General features: G+C 37.3%; 2 protein-coding genes across 2 annotated transcripts; both read right to left on the bottom strand.

Moving 5' to 3' along the window:
• LOC18777210 (2-oxoglutarate-Fe(II) type oxidoreductase) lies at positions 7,024-11,714 on the bottom strand. The gene is made up of 11 exons (XM_007209322.2): positions 11,150-11,714; positions 10,851-11,043; positions 10,468-10,539; positions 10,246-10,297; positions 9,940-10,061; positions 9,660-9,760; positions 9,484-9,542; positions 9,097-9,153; positions 8,932-8,977; positions 8,285-8,364; positions 7,024-7,322 (listed from the first exon to the last, which is right to left on the bottom strand). The coding sequence occupies exons 1-11, from the start codon at positions 11,225-11,227 to the stop codon at positions 7,259-7,261; spliced, it is 924 nt and encodes a 307-aa protein (XP_007209384.1). The 5' UTR covers positions 11,228-11,714; the 3' UTR covers positions 7,024-7,258.
• LOC18776389 (E3 ubiquitin-protein ligase HOS1) lies at positions 12,100-18,608 on the bottom strand. Its single transcript, XM_020563721.1, has 10 exons — positions 18,232-18,608; positions 17,704-18,094; positions 17,480-17,614; positions 17,201-17,376; positions 16,170-16,574; positions 15,902-16,060; positions 14,840-15,337; positions 14,168-14,305; positions 13,103-13,830; positions 12,100-12,942 (listed from the first exon to the last, which is right to left on the bottom strand). The coding sequence occupies exons 1-10, from the start codon at positions 18,268-18,270 to the stop codon at positions 12,762-12,764; spliced, it is 2,850 nt and encodes a 949-aa protein (XP_020419310.1). The 5' UTR covers positions 18,271-18,608; the 3' UTR covers positions 12,100-12,761.

Below are 22,210 nucleotides of genomic sequence, written 5' to 3'. Positions count from 1 at the left end.
CATTAGCCCAGTCAGCATCACAAAATACTTGAACAGTAGGTGTGCCAAGTTGAAAAAGCAACCTTTGATCAATGGTGCCTTTAAGATATTGTAACAAGCGCTTGGTAGCTTGAAAATGAGGGAGGTGAGTAGAATGCATAAACTGACAAAGTTGCCCCACAATGAAAGAAATGTATGTCCGAGTCCAAGCAATACATTGTAATGCACCTACAATAGACCAATAAGAGGTAGGATCAGGAAGAAGGTCTTCACTGTGATCCAATTTAACAAAACCAACAATTGTAGAACACGGCTTGGCACCAACCATATCATGCTTGAGCAAAAGATCATAAATGTATTTGGTATGAGAAAGAAGCAGAGAAATAGCGGAACGGTGAACTTCCTATCTCAAAAAATAGTGCAAAGGACCAAGATCCTTAACAGCAAATAATTTGTCAATATGAGAAATAAGTGCATAACAATCAAAGGCAGAGCTGCCGGTGACAATGATGTCATCAACGTAAACAAAAACCACAGTAAGAGATGATGAAGCCTTGACAAATATAGAGGAATCAAATGCAGAAGAGACAAAACCCAAGCCAAGCAAGGTATGAAATAACTCCTCATACCAAGCCCTTAGAGTTTGTTTTAAACCATAGAGAGAGCGATTTAGCTTGGAGACATGAGTAGGAGAGGAAGAATCAATAAACCCAGGGGGTTGTTGCATGTACACAGATTCCTTAAGATAACCATGAAGAAATGCATTAAACCCAAAACAAGACGAATAGTGACTGGCTTAGCCACTGGACTTAACGTATCAAAATAATTCAACCCCGCTTAAAGATGAAACCTTTTTGTAACAAGCCTTGCTTTATATTGATCAACAGAGCCATCATGATTGTGCTTAACAAGAAACACCCACTTGCACCCTACTATATTGTACTCAGGTTGAAAAGGAACTAAAGTCTAAGTATTAATTTTGATAAGAGCATCCATTTTCAGATTGCATGGCTTGCTGCCAATAAGGCAATTTGCTGGCTTGTTTGTAAGTAGTAGGTAAGGAAGATATAGTAGAAATAAGATCTAATGTAGAAGGAAGAGGGTGTTTAGTGGCAATGAGAACCATAGGTTTAGAAATACCATATTTGGAACGTGTGACCACAGGATGAGAAGGAAGAGCCTGTAAAGGCTAGGATGAAACCGAAGCGAAGTTTAGTGGAGGAGAAGGCAGGAAAGGGGTTGAGGAATGAGATAGTTGGGGTTAGAAAGGCAAATGAATTGAGGAAGACAAAGCTGGAAGTGGAAGGGAAAAGGTAGGGGATGGAACCAAGGAATAAGGGAAGGAAGAAGACAATAAATTAGGGTGGTCAAGAAAGGGATAGGTAGTCTCATGAAACTTACCCTGGCGAGAAATGTGGATTTTGTGGGTAGTGGTATCAAAGCAATTATAGCCCTTGTGTGAGGGACTGTAACCAAGGAAAATACAAGGAACACTCCTAGGATCAAGCTTAGAGGCAGTATAGGGTTTAAGCCAGGGAAAACAAAGACAACCAAAAGGTTTTTAAAAGGTGTAATGAGGAAAAGATTGGAAAACAGGTTCCCAAGGGAATTTAGAGGCATTAACAGAGGGAAGTATATTGATCAAGTACACTCCGGTTGTAAACACTTCAGTCCAAAAACAATGGAGAATACTAGACAGAGCTAATAATGTGCGAGAAACCTCCCCAAGATGTCAATGTTTCTTCTCAGCAGTGCCATTTTGATGAGGGGTGCAGGGGCAAGACAGGTGATGGGAAATGCCTTCTTTAGCAAGAAAATATTGAAAAGCAGTACTTAATATTCACCACTAGAATCAGATCGTATAACTTTAATGTTGTGAGAAAGTAACTTTTCGATACGAGCCTTAAAGGTGCAAAACACTCCAAACATTTTGGCCTTTGATTTCATGGGATACAACCAGCTAAACTTAGTACAATCATCCAGAAAGAGAACATAGTAACGATATCCTAGAACAAAAGATGTAGGACAGGGCCTCCACACATTTGTGTGTATCAAATACAGGGCATGAGGTGTAGTGTGAGAGGAAAAACTAAATGGGAGCCTAGAACTCTTGCCTAGAGGACAAGTAGTACATTGAAAAGTAGATACAGAATCGGAAAATTGTACTTGCTGAGTAGAAACTAGTTTAGTCATGATATGAAGAAAGGGATGACATGAGGTGTAGAGTGTCATAAGGCAAGATGAGCCTTAGCAGCCAAACAAACAATAGGGGTAGTAGTGGAACAAGCCTTAAACAAATAAAGGCCATTTTTAACTAGATCTTGATAGAGTGTCCTCTTCATAGTAGAATCCTTAACTAGAAAACCAGTTGAAGTAAAAATCAGAACACAGTTATTGTCACAGACAAACCGATATATAGAGATAAGATTATGAGAAATAACAGGCACATGGAGAACATTTCGAAGCACAAGCTATAACATTAGACAACGTAATAGAGCCAGTATTAAAGATAGGCAAACTTGTACCATCACCAACATAGAGATTGTCGGAGCCAAAGTAAGGCACAAGATTTTTCAGAGCATAGAGATCATAAGTGACATGGTTATTGGCACCAGTATCAGCAATCTAAGAAGTTGGAATATAAGAAGAACCAGAATAGGCATGCATGGCTTGAAGTTGTGATGGCAAAATGCGACCTTGTTGTTCATGCATTGATAACAGTCAAGGGCTTGATGACCAAGTTTATTGCAGATTTGACAAGAAACACGATGAAGAGGGACAAGGCATTCAGAAGGCGACGGTGTGGGAAGTAGTGGAGCCGAGAAACTACAACAACCAGGAGAAGGACATGAACCACCACTACGACCAGAATTGGTATAGAACTGAATGCCACCGCCACGACCATGATGTCCACCACGATAACCAGAGAAAGCACCACCACGATGACCAGAGGAAGAAGACGACACAACAAAGCCTTAAGGTGCAGTGTTGTGAAAAATAGAAATTGATTCAATCTGAGGTTGTTTATGCCTTTGAAGAAGAGAGATCTCCTTACTCAAAAGAAGACTACGCAATTCATCAGGAAGGACTGGATCGGTTTGAACCTCAATCGAGTCGATGAAAGGTTCTAAAGCATGAGGAAGACCACTTAGTACCATACGCAACAAGAGCATCACCAAGTTCCTTGATACGTTAGAGATACTCAGACATAGACAATGAGCCTTTGGAAATGGTCTGAAGCTGAGATCACAGCTGATTAACATGCGAATTGGAGATGCCAGCAAAATGCTTCTCCAAATTCAACCAAAGAGAGCGAGAAGATGGAAATCCAACAACATATTAGGGGTGGGCATCGGGACAGGAAAACTAGAACACCGAACCGAACCGGTGAAAAAAAACCAGAAAAAAATCGATTGACCAAAAAGTCAACAAACTGGATCGGAATCAGACCGAACCGGTTTCGATTCTAGTTTCGGTTTTACACCCCACCACACCGGACCGTTTATATATATATATATATATTTTTTAATTTTTACAAATTTTTAAAATCTAATGCCATATTTTAAATTTTATAATCACTATTTTTCCAAGTTCAACTTCAAAAAATTTCTAAATGTATGAATTGGATTATTTGTTAATTTTTAAGCCAAAAAAATCAGTTATTTATTATAATTTTTTTTATAAAACAATTTATAAAAATTTATAAAAAAAATTAAAATTTTTTTTTGGGAAAAAATTTATAAATTAATAAATTAATAATCCGGTTCAAAACTGGAATTGGTCGGAACCGGTCAAAATCGAACCGGCCGGTTTTTAAATTTGTTTTTGCCTAAATCGGACCGAATCGGACCCGTTAAATAGTACCGGTTTTGGTTTCGGTTTGAGATGAGAACCAAACCGAACCGCACCCACCCCTACATCATATGGTAAAATACTTTCAGAGATTGTGGAATTGTGCCAGATCAAGACACTCTAGTCACGATCGTACCACCCTTCAAACGTCAGATCTAAATGACTTGGACAAATCTCAGTGCCATCAACAAGGCCAAGAGCATGATAGCGACGAAGAACAAGCTCAAAGAGAGAGCGCCAGAGAAGGTAGTTGTCACGTGTGAGCTTCACAGGGACCATGGTGCAAATATTTTGCACAATGACTTAAGTAACAAAAGGTGGAGTCGAGAAAGAATGAGTGAAATCATAAGCCATAAGCAGAGTAGAAGAATGAGGGAACTCAGTCGCCATGGAAGAGTAGCAGAGAATAACTCAGAGATATCAAGGAAAAAGGAGAAGAAGATTCCAAAAAAAAAAAAATCAGAGAGCTGTGAGGTGTGTGGCTCATGATACCATAAAGCAGATTGTAAAACTAAGTTTTCTCATTATGAATTAATCATTACATGAAAGGCTTTTATATAGCCAATGATCATAAGCATAAACAATAACTAAAAAGATTCCTTCTAACAAGCCTAACTAATTAAGCTAATCCAAGCTTAATTAGTCGCAACTATCATGTGCTATTTGTAACTGAGTTTGTCCACTTATATGATAGCTGGGCCTATGATCTAATGGTTTGCATTGCTCAAGAGCTGGAGAAGTATATGGTTGAGATACTGTTTTATATTGAAGTAAAAACCCTAGAAATTAAAGAGAGAGTGAAAAATGAAATTTATAGTTAAAACCCTAGAAATTAAAAAGAGAGGGGAGAATGAAATTGAGAAGAAATAAACATAATATGCCTCTTACATGAGTCTTGTGGCTTCTCATTAGTGTGCTTCAATTGATTCAACAAGAAAAAATAATAGGAAGAATAGAAGAGATTCAAGAGAAGGAAAACTCTGTGAAAGAGATGGCGTGAAGAAGCCAAGGGATGCGAAGGAGAATACACACGAAGAGAAGAGATTGCGTGAAAATAAATTGGGGTATTTTTGGAAGTTTGTAAATTTCATTAAATCCAGCGCCTCTTTTTGAACTGATTCCCGCATAATCAGAAAATGAAAACACCTTATTAGATGTTTTTCCTTATAGCTTTCTCTCACATCAATTTTTAATAATAAGTTATTTTCTCATAGATTATCAAACGGGTTGGGCTTCCCAATTTTTTTTAAAAATCACTTATCACCCTAAATAAGTAATGTCAAACGGGAACTAACTAGATATCGAACTTATTGTGAACATATATCGTCATCGTCATCTATGTGAGTTGAACCTGATACCTCTTTTAACCACGTGAAGATAAATACCAGTAGTCCAAAGACTAGTGTGAGTAGAGGTGGGCACTCAAACCGGCGAACCGGAAATCCGAGCCGAACCACACCGAATTAAACCGGAAAAAAACCAAGTTGACCAAAAAGTCAAAAATTGGTCAAAAATCGAACATGACCAATTTGGACCGATTCCGGATCCAGTTCCATGTCTTCAAAAACCGAACTGGGCCGAACCGAACCGGTGAAACTAAAAAAATATATAATTTCAATATATATTTATATTTAATGCTATATTTTTAATTTCACTAAAAAAAATTAATATTTATCCAAGTTCAATGTCAAAATATCTCTTTTTTCACACTTTAATATTTATTTTTTATATGAAATTGAATAATTTGTTAATTTTCAAGTAAAAAAATAATATTTCAGTTGAGAATTGTATTAAAAAATAATTTTAAAAAATAATTTTTATAATCCGGTTCAAAACTAAACCGGAATCGGAATCGGAACCGGACCGAAACCGGTTCAAACCGAACCGGATAGTTTTTGAATTTTTTTTAATTAAAACCGAACCAAACCAAACCGGTTGAATAGTACCGGATCGGTTCTAATTTGAGGTAAAAATCGGTCCAAACCGAACCGTGTCCACCCCTAAGTGTGAGAGGAAGTTAAACTCATAGTTGAGAAAGTAGTGGTAATTAAAAACCCTAAAAAAAAATTAAAAGACAGCAATGCTAGAAAGAATGTATGAACCTATCAACACATTACTCTAATTTTAAGCTTATGCAAGAATACTTTAGCATTTAATTTAGCATCTAAATCTCAACTATTTGGAGCAGGAGATAGAAGAAGAAGATCCGCAGTACACGTGGAAGGCGAGGAGGAGGTCATTTTTGGTAGGGAGGAGGGTACGGAATATTCTTGCGTGTATCTTATCGTACAAAGAGAAAAGGAGGATTATAAAAGCTTGTCGACCTTATCCAAAGGCCATCATTGACAATTATCTCCAAGCCCTTAGATTTTTTTCATTTTTTTATATTTATTTTGTTGAAAATAATATATAAAAAGTTGACGGCTCATATCTATCTGCCGGAATGTATCATCCAACAACAGAATTTTAATTCCCGCGACATCGCATGTCATGCTGTTGTGCGTTGCTTTCTTGTCAATAACAAAACGAAGACCATGATAAAATCCAATGACAAAAATTCAACATCCCAACTGACTTTTTTTTTGGGGTTTGAAATTTGGCGATATTTTATTGGAAAAACTCACGAAGGGTTACAATATTCAATACTAACATTTCGTATAAAATTAGGAGATCTTGCAAAAAATATGAAGAATGTGCTTAATAGGATACCTATTTTGATCGAATCTTGAATAGCTGAAATAATCTGAAGAAAATCACTCTTAAAGAGAGGGCTTGAGTATCCACATTCATCGCCAAGAATAACTAGTAACTCGTCTCTTGGTTCTCAATCTAAGACAGACAGTGGTAACAATTTTGTTCTTAATGAACCACTAGAGTAACAATTGGATTGTCAATCAATTTGGATTTTTACTATTAATTGTGTAACAAAACTTAAAAAACATTTTATTCATGATTTCAATGGAATTCATGTATCAGTTGCATTGCATGAAATCTCTTTAGCATGTTCAACCAAAATTCAGTCGCTGCATCTCTTCAATTTACAACCCTCTTCTCAACCCACACCAAAAAGTTTATGAACTCCCCTTTATATATACTTTTTTTTAACATGGATGCAAACAAAATTTAAACTAAATGGTCAAATCTAAAAGACAAATTATAGCCTCTTTCTTTTCTTTGTTTCTTTTTTTGGGGTAAGAATCTGAATACCAAGTAATTTATTTCCATGGAAAACAGAATTATGGAACAACTTGTATTGAGTTATAACTTATATGGTTCTAAAAGCCGTTCATAATCACATAATATCATCATCATGTACTTGCAACTACAAAAGACAGATAGTGAGGGCTCATGACACCTTTTAGTTTGCATATACCACCAGATGCAGCCTAGGATCTGAAGAGCTAAGCCAGTGCTTTTAAATTCAGTCCTATGAGCCATATGTAAGCCTGAATCGCTCTTTCAGGTAGTCCCCGCTACGGATGGGAGGAAATCTGCAACGATGATTCATAAATATTATCTCCAGTGTATCTTGATTAAAGCCAAACAGGAGAAGGAAAATATGTTCTCCTTTAACAAGGAAATGTGACAAGCCAAACATGAAATTTGAGGAATGCTTTACTCATGTTCTAATAAAACTTTCAATTCTGATATCCAAAATAACATTCGTATTAATATTTCTTGATTGTGCTCTCCAGATCATTGTTCTGTTTTAAGGAGGATTTACTTGAATAAAGATGGAGGACATGCCACAAGAAAATAACAGCAGGCCTTTCAAACCATCCTATAAGTAGCTTTTAACAGTACCATTGCAACAGCAATTTAGAATAAGAAACTAAGGCAAGAACTATTTAATGGTCATGCTCTTGATGCACACTACTAAGTGGTATGTCTCAAATATCCCATTTTGGAAAAAGTAAAACATCTTGAAGTAGTATATGAGCTCTAGGGTACCCTCCCCTTGCAAGCCGACTTTGTAAGCGCAAGTAGTACACGTGAGGCATAACATTTGGTATCAGAAACAGGGTTCTACTAAGCAACTGGACTAGAAACCACTAAAGGAGTAACCAATAAGTTGGATTAAAATGCATTAGTATGATGTCCTCCTTGAACGTTGGTACGTGGTAGGAAAGTGAAAGGCATCTATGTAATAGGGAAATGACTACCATCCAGCTATCAAAACCAGTATTGATAGAATGGACTGACAAGTATGTTAGGCATGAAAGCATGGTGGATTGTCATGTCTCCAATGTGGCATATTGAAATAATGGACAACTTACAAGTAGTATATGACCTCTTAGATACCTTTCCCTTGCAAGAGAATTTTCGATTTTGTAAGGACAAGTTCTAGACATTAAGCAAAACGAAACTAAAACAGAGAAAAGCTAAAGAATTGTTGGCATAAACGGAAGTGAAAATTGACACCAAGGAGGACAGTAAAATGGGGGGTTTATACCTTGGGGGTGATGCTTCACTGCAACAACTTTTCAGACATTCCACTACAAAGTCTTCATTGGGGTCTAAGAAGAATGCCACCTGAAAATATTGAGGCATTTTAATTCGACACTATCAATTATGACAAGATAGTTCCCTTGATGGAAGAGAGCAAAGAGCAGAACTTAATGACTCAAAAAATAAAAACATAAGGCCATTACATTGCATATTTCGTGGCATTATAAGACAATTCAGTTTTGTGGCCTCTTATGTAAATTAACTTTGTCATTATCATTTTCAGCTTGCAACTAGCCAACTTCTCACTAGCATTTTGTTTAGAAATTAAAAATCAAAAGACACTACAACTTTATGTTTCTTTAACAGGCAATGCTACCACATTGTCTCATGTCCAAGAAATTTTGTTCGACACTTTCAGAGCAGGTGCTATTGCAGATAGCACACAAAAAAAGTTCAGCCCGACCATTTTCATAAGTTTTTTTTTTTCCTTCAAGGATGTCAAAACGTAGCACACTGAAAAAATTCATTTGACTTGGAGGTTTGTCTTCTTCAATAGAATGGGAATTAATAATACCATTTCATTCTGGAGTGTAGTCATACGAAATGTTCTTAATAAGCAAGTAAAAATTGGACCAAAAGGTAAATGATTACAGAGTAGCGCTCTTGTCCTGCTGGCATCACTCTATGCAGTGTTGACCTACAAATAAATCACAGAAGAGAAAATTTATGCAGGCCTCAGGGTTCGAAATTTTAAAACATGCATAAGCTTGGTCAGAAGAAAATATAGCCCTTCAATTTAATAAAATAACAAATTACCTGAACAAACAATTAGTCCACCTCTCCAACATGTCCCCAATGTTAACAATGAATGCCCTACAGATTCAAAATTTGAACATCATCAGACAAAGTTACCCTCAGTCACAGATGCACTTCCGTAAACATGTAGGATGCTTGTAAGATAACCCAAAACAAATACCCTTCCTTATTAATGGTCTAAAAATAACAAAGCTATAGCCAGTGCTTAACTTTTAACAGTGTGGTCTAAAAAATCCATTTAACAAAGTCAATGCGACTCCATATATCTTATCAAATATGTTATGTGGGACACAGCACATACATGATTGAAGAACATATACAGTGGGCTCAAAATTGTTACACCAATCATACATCCATTCACATAAAAATTCATGATCTTGAACTTACCCATCTATGTGAAGAACATCTTCCCAGATCCGTGGTTGTTTAGATTTTTCCCTACAAACCTGTCAAAGTGTTAAAAATGAAAACCCAGCTAAGAATATCATAATTGAGTTTCACAAGGAATCATCAGGTGTCCGGTGACGACAACAATTGACTAAAAAAAAAAAAAAAAAGCATGCCTGAAGTCCAGGAACTCCATTTGATGCAAGGAGAGTGACCATCCCATAATCTGAATGAGCAGAAGCACCGTATATTTCTTCATCAGTTGATCCCAGTTGACCTAAATAATGTATACCAAGGCATGAAAGATAGAAAATGGAAAAAGAAAACTACCCTGAAGTAAAACACATAAGAAAAAATTACAATAAAAGAAATAAAAGAAATTTAAGCGACACTAGTAATCAGTAAATTACAAAAAGAGAGACACCTGTATTGAAGCTTTAGGGTGATATACTACACCTGGATAGTGCAAAAGGCGAAGAACTGCTGTTGGCTTATTCAGCGCCCCCACTTTCTCAAAAAATTCCTCATCCAGGTTCAAAGCCAGGGCAATCAGTGAGATTAATCTTTTTCCAGCAGAGCTGAGGCAGCAAATCGAGCACCAGGCATTCATAGACATTTATATAAGACGTTTGCAATAAAATTAGTATGAAGAAACCAATAAGCATACTAAATATATAATGAAAAGAATTGTGACCAGTGAACAACAATTCTTACTAGATGTACAATGCTGGGAAGTAAAAATTGTTACAAGGAGACACTTACAGGACTTTTCTATAGTAGGATTCCATTGTCGGTCTCCAAGATGGTAGGATATCTGTATATTTCCTTAAAGGGAACAAGATGAAAACAATGCTCAATCACAAAACTATTCAACTTTTTTAGGTTACCAAAAAAAACCTATTTACTTAAAGGAATGTAAGACTCTGCATAAGAAAATTCATTGTCATGCTACCATAATTAACATTAAAGAAAATGCTTCCATACCTTCTGAAGGCCATTGATTCAAATTACTGCGAGTATCTAACGGTCCGATATAAAAACTCTCTTTCGAGTCACCTGTTTCACATTCGACCCAAAATAACTAAAATCAACATCCTTTCTTCTTTTCCATTCAGCACAACAAGTTAGATAGATAGTACACACAAGCATAACCCCATGATATATTTCAGAAAAAAGAAATCATTTTTACTTCCATCCCATTGTTACAAAGTGTAGATTCAACCAACATATTTGTAAATTATACTGAATTTACTTTTATTGTCTCGCTCAATCACCTACCATAGGCTCAGCCAAAACAAAAACAAAAATTCTTTAAAAGAAAAAAAGAAAAAATACCATGAGAGATTGGATGATAAGAAAGAACGAACCTTTGGAGGTGGAAGTGGGATCGAGGTTCTCGGAAAAGAGTGGGGTGTAACCTCTGTGTTGCTTGCGAGCCAATTTCAACTTGTCCTCCAATGGCAGCGAAAACAGCTTGCTGCTCTCCTCGAACACATGCCCGAGCAACTCTTCCTCAACACCATGATTCACTAAGTAGAAGAAACCACACTCTATGCACGCCTGCATATTTATAAATTAATTATCTTCCTATAAATATAGTGCGATTCAATTCGACATAAAAAATAAAAATTTAAAATTTAAAGGAAAACAATTTCTCAGTAAGAACCTGACGGATGGAAGTGGCGGAGGAGAGGGAATCTGGTGAGGACAAGTCTATGATAGGCAGGTTTAGAGCCGCTGTCATCTTCTTCTCCTCTGCTTTTGAAACTCAGTTTTGGTGGGACTTTGGAGTTTGGGGAGAGGAGAAAGAAAACAGCCACTGGTGGCGAAAACTCACGGACCGTCGCTGACTCCTTCCACAATAGTATAAACATTTTGGTTCGAGAAGTAAAATTAATTTTTTTTTTCTTGGGGAGGTTTTTTTTTTTTTCATTAACGAGTATGGGGAGAGCTCGAATTTTTTATTTTTTTTTAGTATAAGCGATAGTCTAAACTAGAGGGGAGGGGGGTTTCTCACACACACAACCAATATGTTATGGGAGTTCGTACGTAAAACCCCTACAAATTAAGGCCATTTTCCACTGGGCTAGATCTTGTTATCTAGCAAGAGAGTTCGAATTTAGGACTTCTTTGAATATTTTTAGAGTGTCAATATATATAAAAGTTTAATGAGAGTTTCAATATCTTTAGAAGCTAAATTTGAGGGTGTTTGTATCACTACTTTAAACTGAGAGTGTCAATATCACTAAAAGCTAAAATGAGAATGTAGAGTGCCAATATTAAAAGAGTGTCAATATCGCTAAAAGTTAAATGAGAATATCGTTGACCAAGAAAATAAGAGAACGTTGTATTGCTAAAAGCTAAAACGAGAGTGCCTATATCGTTAAAAGCTAAATCGAGAGTGTCTATATATCGTTCAAAGTTAAAATGAGAGTTAATATCGCTATAAGCTAAATTGAGTGTTAATATTGTTAGACTTACTTTTGTTACTTTGTTAGTAGAACCCAATGGTAAGGATAGATAGCTCTTGTACATACAAGATTTAGAAACACCCAAAAAAAACAACAAACAAATGAGCTTTGCAACCCAACAATTACTTTTCTCTATTTCAACATAAACGCTACAAAAGTTCTTTTTATTTATTTGAAAGCATGTTGGTACCAAGAAAACACACACCCTTGATTACAAATTCTCAAGATACTAATCAACCATTTCCATCAAGGACATTGATCATTACCTAGACCATTGTTAAATGCATACAAAAGATGTGTGCAAATTCTGAACGACAGAGTGCAATCAGTATTTCTTTGGTTAATTGGACATTATCATTCTCATCCACAAACGTGCAGTACGTTAAAATACAGCTTAGCAAAATGTTGAAACTACCAGAAGCCTTTTGCCTCAGGCTCTCTCAGCATTGAGATTAGTTCAATGGTTGAAAATTCTCACCGGGTTTTCACACTTTGTAGCAGGTAGAAAACTAGAAATTCATCTCTGATCAACTTGGAAGCAATTGCAGGAAGAAATGGAGATACCCCATCAAATTAGGCATCTGATCTTAGCTTCACTTCACAACTATTAAACAGTACTATGTATACTATAATTACTTGCCCTCCAAAGGGAACCCTTGAACTCAATCAGCATGAACCCCATGTACAATAAACCAGCTTTGTTCTCTATAGCCCTTGAAGGCCTCCTTCTCCCCAAACCGTACTAAGGAAAGACCACAGCGGGATATGGATTCCATTTGAAGTTTAAAACGAGCAGCTGGAAGATCTTCATCTCTTGGAAAATCTGCTTCTTCTGACTCCCCTTGTAGTACTAGTAGGGGTATGATGAGTGATGTCAATGGCTTTCTGTGGACTCTGCTCCTCTTCCTCATCACTGGTTTCATCAGACCTCCATCTTGGTCCATGATTCAAATTTCTGTCCTCAATTCCAAAACTCTTTTCTCCATAGCTGAATATTAAGAAAAAAATTTGTATTAAAAGAAATAAAACACTGAAATGAATGTCAATGTAAACCTTCTCAAACAGTTATACCACACAAGTAACAAAGTAAACGAGATTCTAATGGGGCAGCCGAGATGAAGGGAAAAATAAAAAATTAGAACACTCACCTCAACGAAATGTCCATTGAGTCATCCTTGGAAACCATATCCCAAGGTCTATCATCCCTATCTGGATAATATGCCTTACTGGACACGCGATGCGGGTTCATTGCAGAATCTTTAAACTGGACATGGTTGCTGCTGGGTGTAGTTACTGGATTAGAATTAGCGCTGTAGTAGTGTAAAGGACTTGTACTTCTGAAAGGGTTGAAGCTCCTGTTCTTTTCGGTTTCTGGTGACATCTTATCATATTGATTGTCCTGGAGATGGCTATTTGAAAGTAATTTAAATGAACTCCTGTTCCCACCCTTAACTGCTGAGGGGGGAGTAGCCCAATGAATTTCAGGAGTTGATGCATCCTCAAAATTGAAGGACTTGTTTATGCTATTATCAGGCTTCCATTGCATTTCAGAATTGGTAAATAACCTTTCATGCAGAACTGAAGAACCATGGTTACCTAGGTCAGAGCGATAACTGTCAACTAACGCCACTCTTTTTTTGGGGGTTTCAGATATTGAAGGTTTCCAGGAAGGGTTCATGTGATCCGTCCATAAAGCATGAGAAATATCAACGGATGAAGGAATCAGTAAACTAGTTGACTTTGACACTTGCACCTCAGGAAGAGGACATGTTGCTGAAATTTCAACTTCGCTAGAGGTGGCACCAGATATCTCAGGAAACTTTCCAGCCTTTACTTGTTGTCGTTGGACTTCTGGTAGCAACTCCATGCATTTATCCTGTTCATCAAATGCATCTAATTACAAAACAAGGAAAGCACCATGTACCCGCAAAGAGACTCACTCCAATATACTTAAATCAATGGAAACAATTATGCCAATGGCTTTCTCCTAAGGATCCAATCACTGTCTGATTGTCATATAAGAATGTTAACATTGGGGTCGAATAAGCTGCTTGTAACCAGTTCGGTTACATATTGCATTACAAATGACTTAAATATCAAACTTAAGAATAAAGCAAAGAAAATCACATGGTCAATGACTATACCCTCCACAAATTAGGTTATTAAAGTGGCAAAGGTGTCCTCATATGCTCTTAAAAAATTAAACAACTTACAATTAATCCTGTTCTCCAGCCGCTCATTGATCTCATTCTAGATAAAACTTCTTCACTGACAGAATTCTTTGAGATGAACTCCTGCTCCGCATTTTTAAGTATTTGATCAACATGGTAAGCTTCAGAGTACCGGTAGCGCTGAAATGGCATAAGGAAGGAAAATGGGCAATTTGATGTCAGAACATCTCAACACAGAACTTGCTCTTTTAATAGAACTAGCTACTGAGAATATCTTCAATAAATAAGTAGATAAAACAGTCTACAAACTAATAATATAAGAAAACCAGATGACATAGTTCAAAAAATAGTGACTCCTTAAAGTGCTTAAATGCCACAAAGGTAAATGCAAAGGGCCTGTGATCCCTTCCATTTGCAAGCCATCCTGAACTACACATAAAATTGTGGAGAGAGCTGCAGCAATAATGATATGCATAATCAAACATTGTTGACTTTCATAAACTTTAAAGCAAGCATTTCTCACACCATTAACTGGCCCCAAATGAACATAAATTCTCAAGCTTTAAACGCATTATGAGCTACAGAAACTGCCAACATAAATGAAAAATGCTTTTCTTAAAGGTTACGATGCATAACTGCATAGCACTAGTAAGATGCTGAACCACAATACTCGATTTTGAACCGCAGTTAACAATAAAAATAGATAATAATTACCTGAATATAGAATACGACAAGAAGGCTTCCAATAATTGAGGAAGGATCATCAATAGTATAATCTAACAAGCACTTATGGAGATGTTTCTCTTCATCAGAATTCCACGGCAACTCTATCATTCGATCTACCATGTTCCTTCGTATACAAAGGACACAAATTTCAGTAACCAATATCTCCACCCAGTCTTCCCAACCCCTATATTTGCATGTTGAATCATCAGTTACATCACCAAATTGTCCACACTTCAACTTATTCTCCTTGACTTTGGTGCAAAGCATTCTTTGATGTATAAATGCTTCGGTAAAAAGTCCACACTCTACCCTCACCCGAACTGCAGTTACAGCCTCACTAAGTGAAATTGGTTTTGATGTACCATCACGCCCGGACCATCGTAAAACCGAAAGGGCTGTATCAGGGTTCCCCCTTTCTAGTAGTACTTGTGCAATCTTAGGATGAGTTGCTGGGCCTGAGATCTCTGGAAGAAGGTGACAAGCTTCCTGAGAAATATATTATAAAGTCGAATCAAGCATTAAAATGAATCCGGGACTAAATAATCTAATATCAAACAAAAAGCATAAATCTGAACTGCCTTCTACAAATATAACAACTTGCAACAGCACTAGAATATTTCCTGGTTTTAACCCCAATCAAAATTTTCATATACATGCTATTAGCTTGGATAAACATTATACGTAAACCAATTATTTTAATTATTTAAAAAATAATAATGGTCTACTTTGAACTCAAACAAGCAGCACCACAACAGATAGAGTCAGATCTGTCTTATTTAAAATAAAATAAGTAAATTACATTTGACTCAAAATCTTATTTGATAATCTCAAGTCGCAATCTCTTTTCCTAGATTAGCAAGGACTGGAGAAGAACCCTTCCCCCTAGAATGCCACAGCCTGACCGTAGACATACGAATTGAGCATAAAATTTGAATTAAATAACGTCATTGAATCTTGATACAATTGGTTAAACACGAATCTTATGGCATTGAGAGAGAAAAACTGGCATTCAAAAGGAATAACCATCTGGAAAAATTAAGCAGAACTTACCTGCAGAGCCTCATCTGTGTGATCATCCAAGAGATAAAAAATTAAGGATTCCAATAATAAATGCCTGGGTATGCCAAAGGTAGCTCCGAAATCCTCTACAATGTGTCTCCATTGCTCATCAGGCATTGTCCAATGCCGATCAAATAGGTAGTACAGAAACTGTTATAGATTAAGGAAATACAGATATCCCTGGAGGTGGGGGATGGAGGAATTCAGGAAATGCACAATTAAAAGAAACATACAAAACTCAAAGAAAAAGAAAGGATACAATCGCTTGCTTTGCAACCACCAAATCTGAACTACCACATAGAAAAAGGATATCAACAGCAGCTCGAACATTTTCAAATGGATAGCATCCTGCAACCCCCTCTATCTCAGACCTGAAAATTGACGAGACTCCATCCTTCTGCAAAGATGCAAGTTTTAATTCCTCTACCAGTTTCACTGTATTTCCCTGCTCAATCTCCAGATTTACCAGGGCGTCTTCAATAAACAGGGTACCTTCCTGTCCCGTGGGCGCTTCAGAGTTATTTACTGCATCAGGCCAAGAACGCTTAATTGCAGCTGATTTCCTTTCCCGTACAAGAGAACGCCACGATGTGAAATTAGCATTGCTAGGCCTCACATTCTCAAGGAACTCATGTCGTAGACACCATATCATGGCCTCCATATGCTGAAAATAAAAAATCAAATGTCAAACAACAATTACAAAATATTTGCAGACATACAGGAACTTTATTGGCAACCTGGTCTCTTTGGAAATCCATAATTGAAAAGCATATAGAAGAAAACGTGTAAGATTCAACCAAACTCACAAAGTAATTAATATTATAAAATACCAAAAGATCACAGGTAGCAATCGTGCTACAATAAATTTTTAGGAACACGAGTAAAATATGCAACATAGAAAACAGTTTATCTTTCTATAAACTAAAGTCTGATATGCTGTAGCTTCTTGTGCTTTCAAAGGCTTCGAAATTATTATAGCTAAAAAGTTAGAACTACCTCGATAGTTTAAATTACAAACTATTAAAAATTGGAAAAACTGAAGCATGTATAATATGATATCACAAATCACAAATCTTTTTGGTTCTTAAAAAGAAACAGTTTGAGAAGGTTCAATTGTCCGAACTGAATTTCTAGATCTGCGGATTTATCAACATCAAGCTCTAAAATTAAACAATTTTTTGTTGGCAATTATGTTATGTAATTATGTATAATAGCAAGTATCCTCACACAAATAAATATCAGGTGCCACCATCACGAAGAACAAAAAGGGTAAACCATCATAGCAACGACCTGCGTTGTCTTCAATATGCTCTCTTGAAGCTGGTGCAAGTCTTGAAGCTGAGCTGAAAGAGACCCCTTAAAAGATGAATCCAGAACATCAAGCACATTAGATATGCCAGCCAATTGTGCTGAGAACTTAAGAAGTGCACTCAACATAGATTTCATCTGTTCTGTTTCAAGATTATCTTAGGATAATATATTAAGAAATACAAATAATTCAAATATGCAAAGTATACATGAGCAGAAAATAACATATTTCAAAAATTTTGAAAAATGATATAAGGATACAAATGCCTTGAAGTTCTGTGATGAGGTTCTGGAATGTTCGTTTGCACCAATCCTTAACAACCACTTCATCCAATAAAAAAGCAATAACAGGATCACTGGACACTGCACTTTCATCCAAACAAACATCTGTAACATCTGTTTAATCTATGTCAAAGAAAACATATGAACATTTAACACAAGTGACAGTAGAGTTTCAATAAAGGCAAAAGTTCACTAAAGGATACAGTGACATATCAAAGAAACTAAGTTATTCTCCAGGGCGACATCAAATAGAGAATAAAGGCGTTGGACGTCAGCAGATATATGCTCCTCCCCATCTTCTTTCTCTTGAAATCTCTTATCACACTTCTTGGATATAAGGCGAGCTTCTGAACACTGATCGTAAAGACGACGACGTAATTTTTTGCCATTCTTTGGTATTGGAATTCTACAAATTGGGCAGACATCACACCGCTGGCTACACTCTGCACATAATGAAGCATGTCCACAAGAGTTAAGCACATCCATTACATATCGCCCACAGCTTCTCAGGTCTCTTGTTGCCCGACAGCGCTCAACTTTAGCCTCATTGCATAAGTCAATCAGATCAATAGATGCCAAATGTTCCAATGCTTCCTGAAAAATTGAAATTAAGTACATGCATTACATTTAACAGGTCCCTAAACCCTAAACCCTAAAATTGCAGTAGTCAATCTGCAGTCGTCGCTGCAGATTTGGAAAGGAATTGAAATGAGGTAAACGCAAAAAGGCACCTGAAGATCTTCGGGGAGGTAAGGGTGGTTTCGTAACATTGATATATTGAGGGTTGGGTTTGTTCGATTCAGCGGGATAGGGATGAGGTTTGTGGTTGGGTGAGTGGGTGAGTGGGTGAGTGGGGATGGATTCTGTAGTTGAGTGAGTTGTGAGATAAATGAGAGAACAGAGAAGAAGAAGAAGAACAAGAGAGGAGAAAAGAAGAAGACGTTGAAATGCTAGGGTTTTGAGTGGGAGAGAGGTAGGGGTTAATCTGCCCAAAAAAAGAGGTACGGTTATTAGTTAGCCTTAGCCTTAGTCAGATGTGAAGTTGGGTTAGATGTAAAATTGGGCTGAATGGATTTGAATATAATTGGGCTTATTGTTAAATGTATAAAATATTGGGCTTAAAATATAACAAATAATTTTTTTTTCTTTTGCGTCAAAGTAGCAATTCATTGCAGACCCACAAAAGGACAAGGAACACCATATCAGAGTCGGACAAAACCACCCACAGAAAAACCCCCCAGAAATAAAACTCAGGAACAAATTTAGCTAAAACTAAAGCGCAGTAATAGAATGAAGATCTTAAACCCGAACTAATTTAAGAAAGCAAAAACGGCATAAAGCCAACACAATGGAAGTAAAATACATCACAAATATAAAAAAGCCTAAGGATAAGGATCAGGGAAAAGCCGCACCACCTGTGACCAGTCACCAACGTCAAATCGCAAACCACAGAAAAGGAACCTGTAACAAAAACAAAGGATGAAAAATGGTGATGGATACGTCATCACAACAACAAACAGCGCTACCATAATTCGAGAGGTAAGTGTCAAATGCACTTTCAAAGCATCATCAACTCCATAAGTGTCACTGAGGTGAAGCAGAGACACAAGAGGAGTCGACGAGCTGCGTATTGTGGTACCTAACAACCAATGAAAGGTGGAGCAAAGGTAATTCAAAAAACTGCACCAAAATGGGATTTTTGATGTACGAAACTCTCAAGGGAAACCTCACCTCTTGATAGTACCATAACATTTGTATCATGGTTCTTGTGTGGCTGTTGGCCAGCCATCACCACCATTCACAAGAGAAAATAGTTAATTTCTAGACTTCTTCAATCGTAATTCCACCACCTCCAATTCCTTAAATGGACTCACGTCCACTTCACATAACTGATTTTCATTCCAAAATCGCTTAGCTCCTCTATGTTCAGATACCCGGTTCTTACGATTTTTGGTGGCCTTTGGGGGACCTCTATATCCAATTTTTCCCCTGCTAGAAAATCGGATAGAACTTCTCATAACATTGTTAGGAAGAAATCTTTTAGCTGAACGGGTAGGCACCACAATCCCCTTTTCTTTGCCAAAGTGTGTCCATCATGCATGGATGGCAGAGAAGGCAAAATGATTTTATCCATTTCGTACAATTGTTGACTAGTGCTTTATCGCTGCCCACCACACCTATTGGAAGCGACAACACAAGTAGCATTTGCGTAGGGAGTATGGGTAGAAAAAGAAAGAATTGGATCATTGTCAGACTTAGTGTAATCCACCATTTAAATATTTGTTTCATCTCCCATATTGTCAGGGGGGAATTTCTCACACCTTGCCACCAGCGCATGGCTCAATAGATAAGTAAAATTATCCCTAGACAGTGACATGGATGGGCACTACAAGAAGATTGGTGCATTGGTGCGTGAGATATAGGATACATGTACATGTGAAGCGAAAATACTATACGGCTCTGATAGACTTACATGACCGCCTCTTTTCAGTCTCATCCCGCCGGTAGATACGATAGAAGTGCTCAAGTGTGTGTTGGCATCCATCTCCAGCATCGTCGAGGTGTGACATAATGGGTCAGCCCTGAAGAGAGTGTTGTTCAACTATCTGATCACCATCATGTCCATTCTCCGGTGTCATTGGGATGTCTTGGGCTCCATTGGTCGAGACTGCTTCGCAGGATGCGCAGAAGAAATAGGAGTGGGACCACAAACAACATCGATTACCATCCATGCCCTAAATTCGGGTCCATCTTTTTCAACCACTGGACACAAAGGGTGATTGCACATGCTTTCAACCACTGGACACAAAGGGTGATTACACTGCTGACAAAAGTGACAGAGGCCTTTGTATAGAAATGTGACCCAAGACCGAGCACTCTTATGGCTTGGTAGTCATAACTCACGTTGAAGAGGACGGGACATATCAAGCTGGACCAGCATATGAAGAAAACCACGCATACCAATTTGATTTGGGTCCTCCACAGAAATAGCACTCCCAATTTTTTTGCTATGATAGTTTCGTTTTTGACATTCATTTGACCAAGTGGGATCCCATTAGCTTGGATCCAAAATGAAGCCAAGTAAGGATTGATGTCCTCTAAGGAACAAGCATCAGGCTATGGTTGTACAAAGAAGACATCATCATGCATAAACCAAGGTCCCTTATCAACCAACTTCTTTGCTACCTCCTTATAGTCAATAGTAATAACATAGGCCTATTTTTAGCCAACGCTATCTTGATGTCTTCTAAGTGAACAAAGTTTATTCACTCCCTAAGGAAGGCAATTTTTACCCCACTTGTGATGGGTTCCTTCTCAGCAACGAAGGAGCCCGCTAGAGTGATACCTTATCGGGTATCAACAAGGTTTAAACTGCATTCAAGGTGGATGTGAGATGTCCAGCATCATTGAATTGGGATAAAATTTCATAATGGGCCTTGCATATACAACCTTTCTAGCCCAAATATGAGGGTTAGAAATTCAAGCCTATTCATATGTGCATTCCAAAATTAGTTTATAATTTAAGGTCCAAAACTTTTACTAACAACATGCTTCTGATAACATACTTAATCTAATGAAACCTTTAACTTCTTGTTGCTCTTGTTCTTCTTGGGTTTAGTCATTCTCTTCATAGTTGGGTCAATCTTGATATGTGTCTTAGAACATTGCATCTTCTGGATTTTCATAATACCAGCAATGTTAGCCAGTTACGTCTTGAAAAACAGCTCATTCATCTCATCATCACACTCCACTTCACTTGGCTAACTAGAATAGACAACATCTGAAATTACCTATAGGATGACTAAGAATGCCTAGATAGTGTGATAGGCCAATTTAAAATTATAATCAATAATAAAATAAACTTCAGTAGCATGATTAATATGGCTTATCAATCCTAAAACGTGCAGAGTATTTAATAAAGGAACATGCAGATAATTATTTTACGTGGTAAAACCCCACTTCTGGGGAAAATCCACAAGACTTCTTAGTCCAAAATAAATCCACTATAGAACGATGATTACAAATGATAAGGTCATAATTTCACACATTTGCATGCCTTCTTTGCTTAGTAATTTTGTTTAGTTTCTCTTTATTTTGAGTCTCTTACCTATGTTTGTGTGTTTTGTAGGTTAGGACAACAAGGGGATCACATTTGATACAATTCATGCATGTTAAGGGTTGATTGGCACAAGAGGAATATGAGCTTAATGACAGAACCAATTTGGGCCACACTCCTTGTCAGTCCAAATTCGTGGGTCATCTTGCAGGCCTCATTTCAGCAACCTACACTACTTGGATGAGGAGACATGCTTCACAGAAGTTGTTCCAATGGGTGTCTAGTATAACATATCCAAATTTCAGCCCAATTAATGACAGATAGAGTCCTTGGCCTGTCAAACACTGAACCATGCTCTAGGAGGATTTTAATATGTAGCTGCCAGCTGGTGAGCCTTGTGCTCCACACCTCCCTTGAGCCATGTGCCTCACTTCATCATTGTTTGACTTTGGACCTGACATGTTGAGCAAATTAGGGAGGCATTTCAGCTATGGAAGTCAAAAAGGAGCAAAACATGGCATGCTTAATTATGGGGATCTTGTCTGCACAAATCAAGGACCATTTTCCAGGAATTATGGTAGGCTACACATGGGAGACAAATCAGTATGGGAACCCAAAAGGATGAACAAAAGTCAAGCTTTCCATAAAGAAAC

This window comes from Prunus persica, chromosome G5 (genome assembly GCF_000346465.2).
Source record: "Prunus persica cultivar Lovell chromosome G5, Prunus_persica_NCBIv2, whole genome shotgun sequence".
Taxonomy (NCBI): domain Eukaryota; kingdom Viridiplantae; phylum Streptophyta; class Magnoliopsida; order Rosales; family Rosaceae; genus Prunus; species Prunus persica.
Note: the sequence above shows the minus strand (reverse complement) of the source record. Positions and strands in the feature narration are given on the sequence as shown.

Excerpts from the sequence above, each read along its gene's own strand:
- LOC18777210 (XM_007209322.2), bottom strand. The coding sequence starts at position 11,227 with ATGACAGCGGCTCTAAACCTGCCTATCATAGACTTGTCCTCACCAGAT. Across the intron at positions 9,761-9,939 it reads TCGCCTTTTGCACTATCCAG|GTCAACTGGGATCAACTGAT; the intron begins GTGTAGTATATC and ends TACATTATTTAG. Across the intron at positions 9,543-9,659 it reads ATGGAGTTCCTGGACTTCAG|GTTTGTAGGGAAAAATCTAA; the intron begins GCATGCTTTTTT and ends ACACTTTGACAG.
- LOC18776389 (XM_020563721.1), bottom strand. The coding sequence starts at position 18,270 with ATGTTACGAAACCACCCTTACCTCCCCGAAGATCTTCAG. Across the intron at positions 14,306-14,839 it reads TTGTCGTATTCTATATTCAG|CGCTACCGGTACTCTGAAGC; the intron begins GTAATTATTATC and ends ATGCCATTTCAG. Across the intron at positions 13,831-14,167 it reads GCTGGAGAACAGGATTAATT|GATAAATGCATGGAGTTGCT; the intron begins GTAAGTTGTTTA and ends TTTGATGAACAG.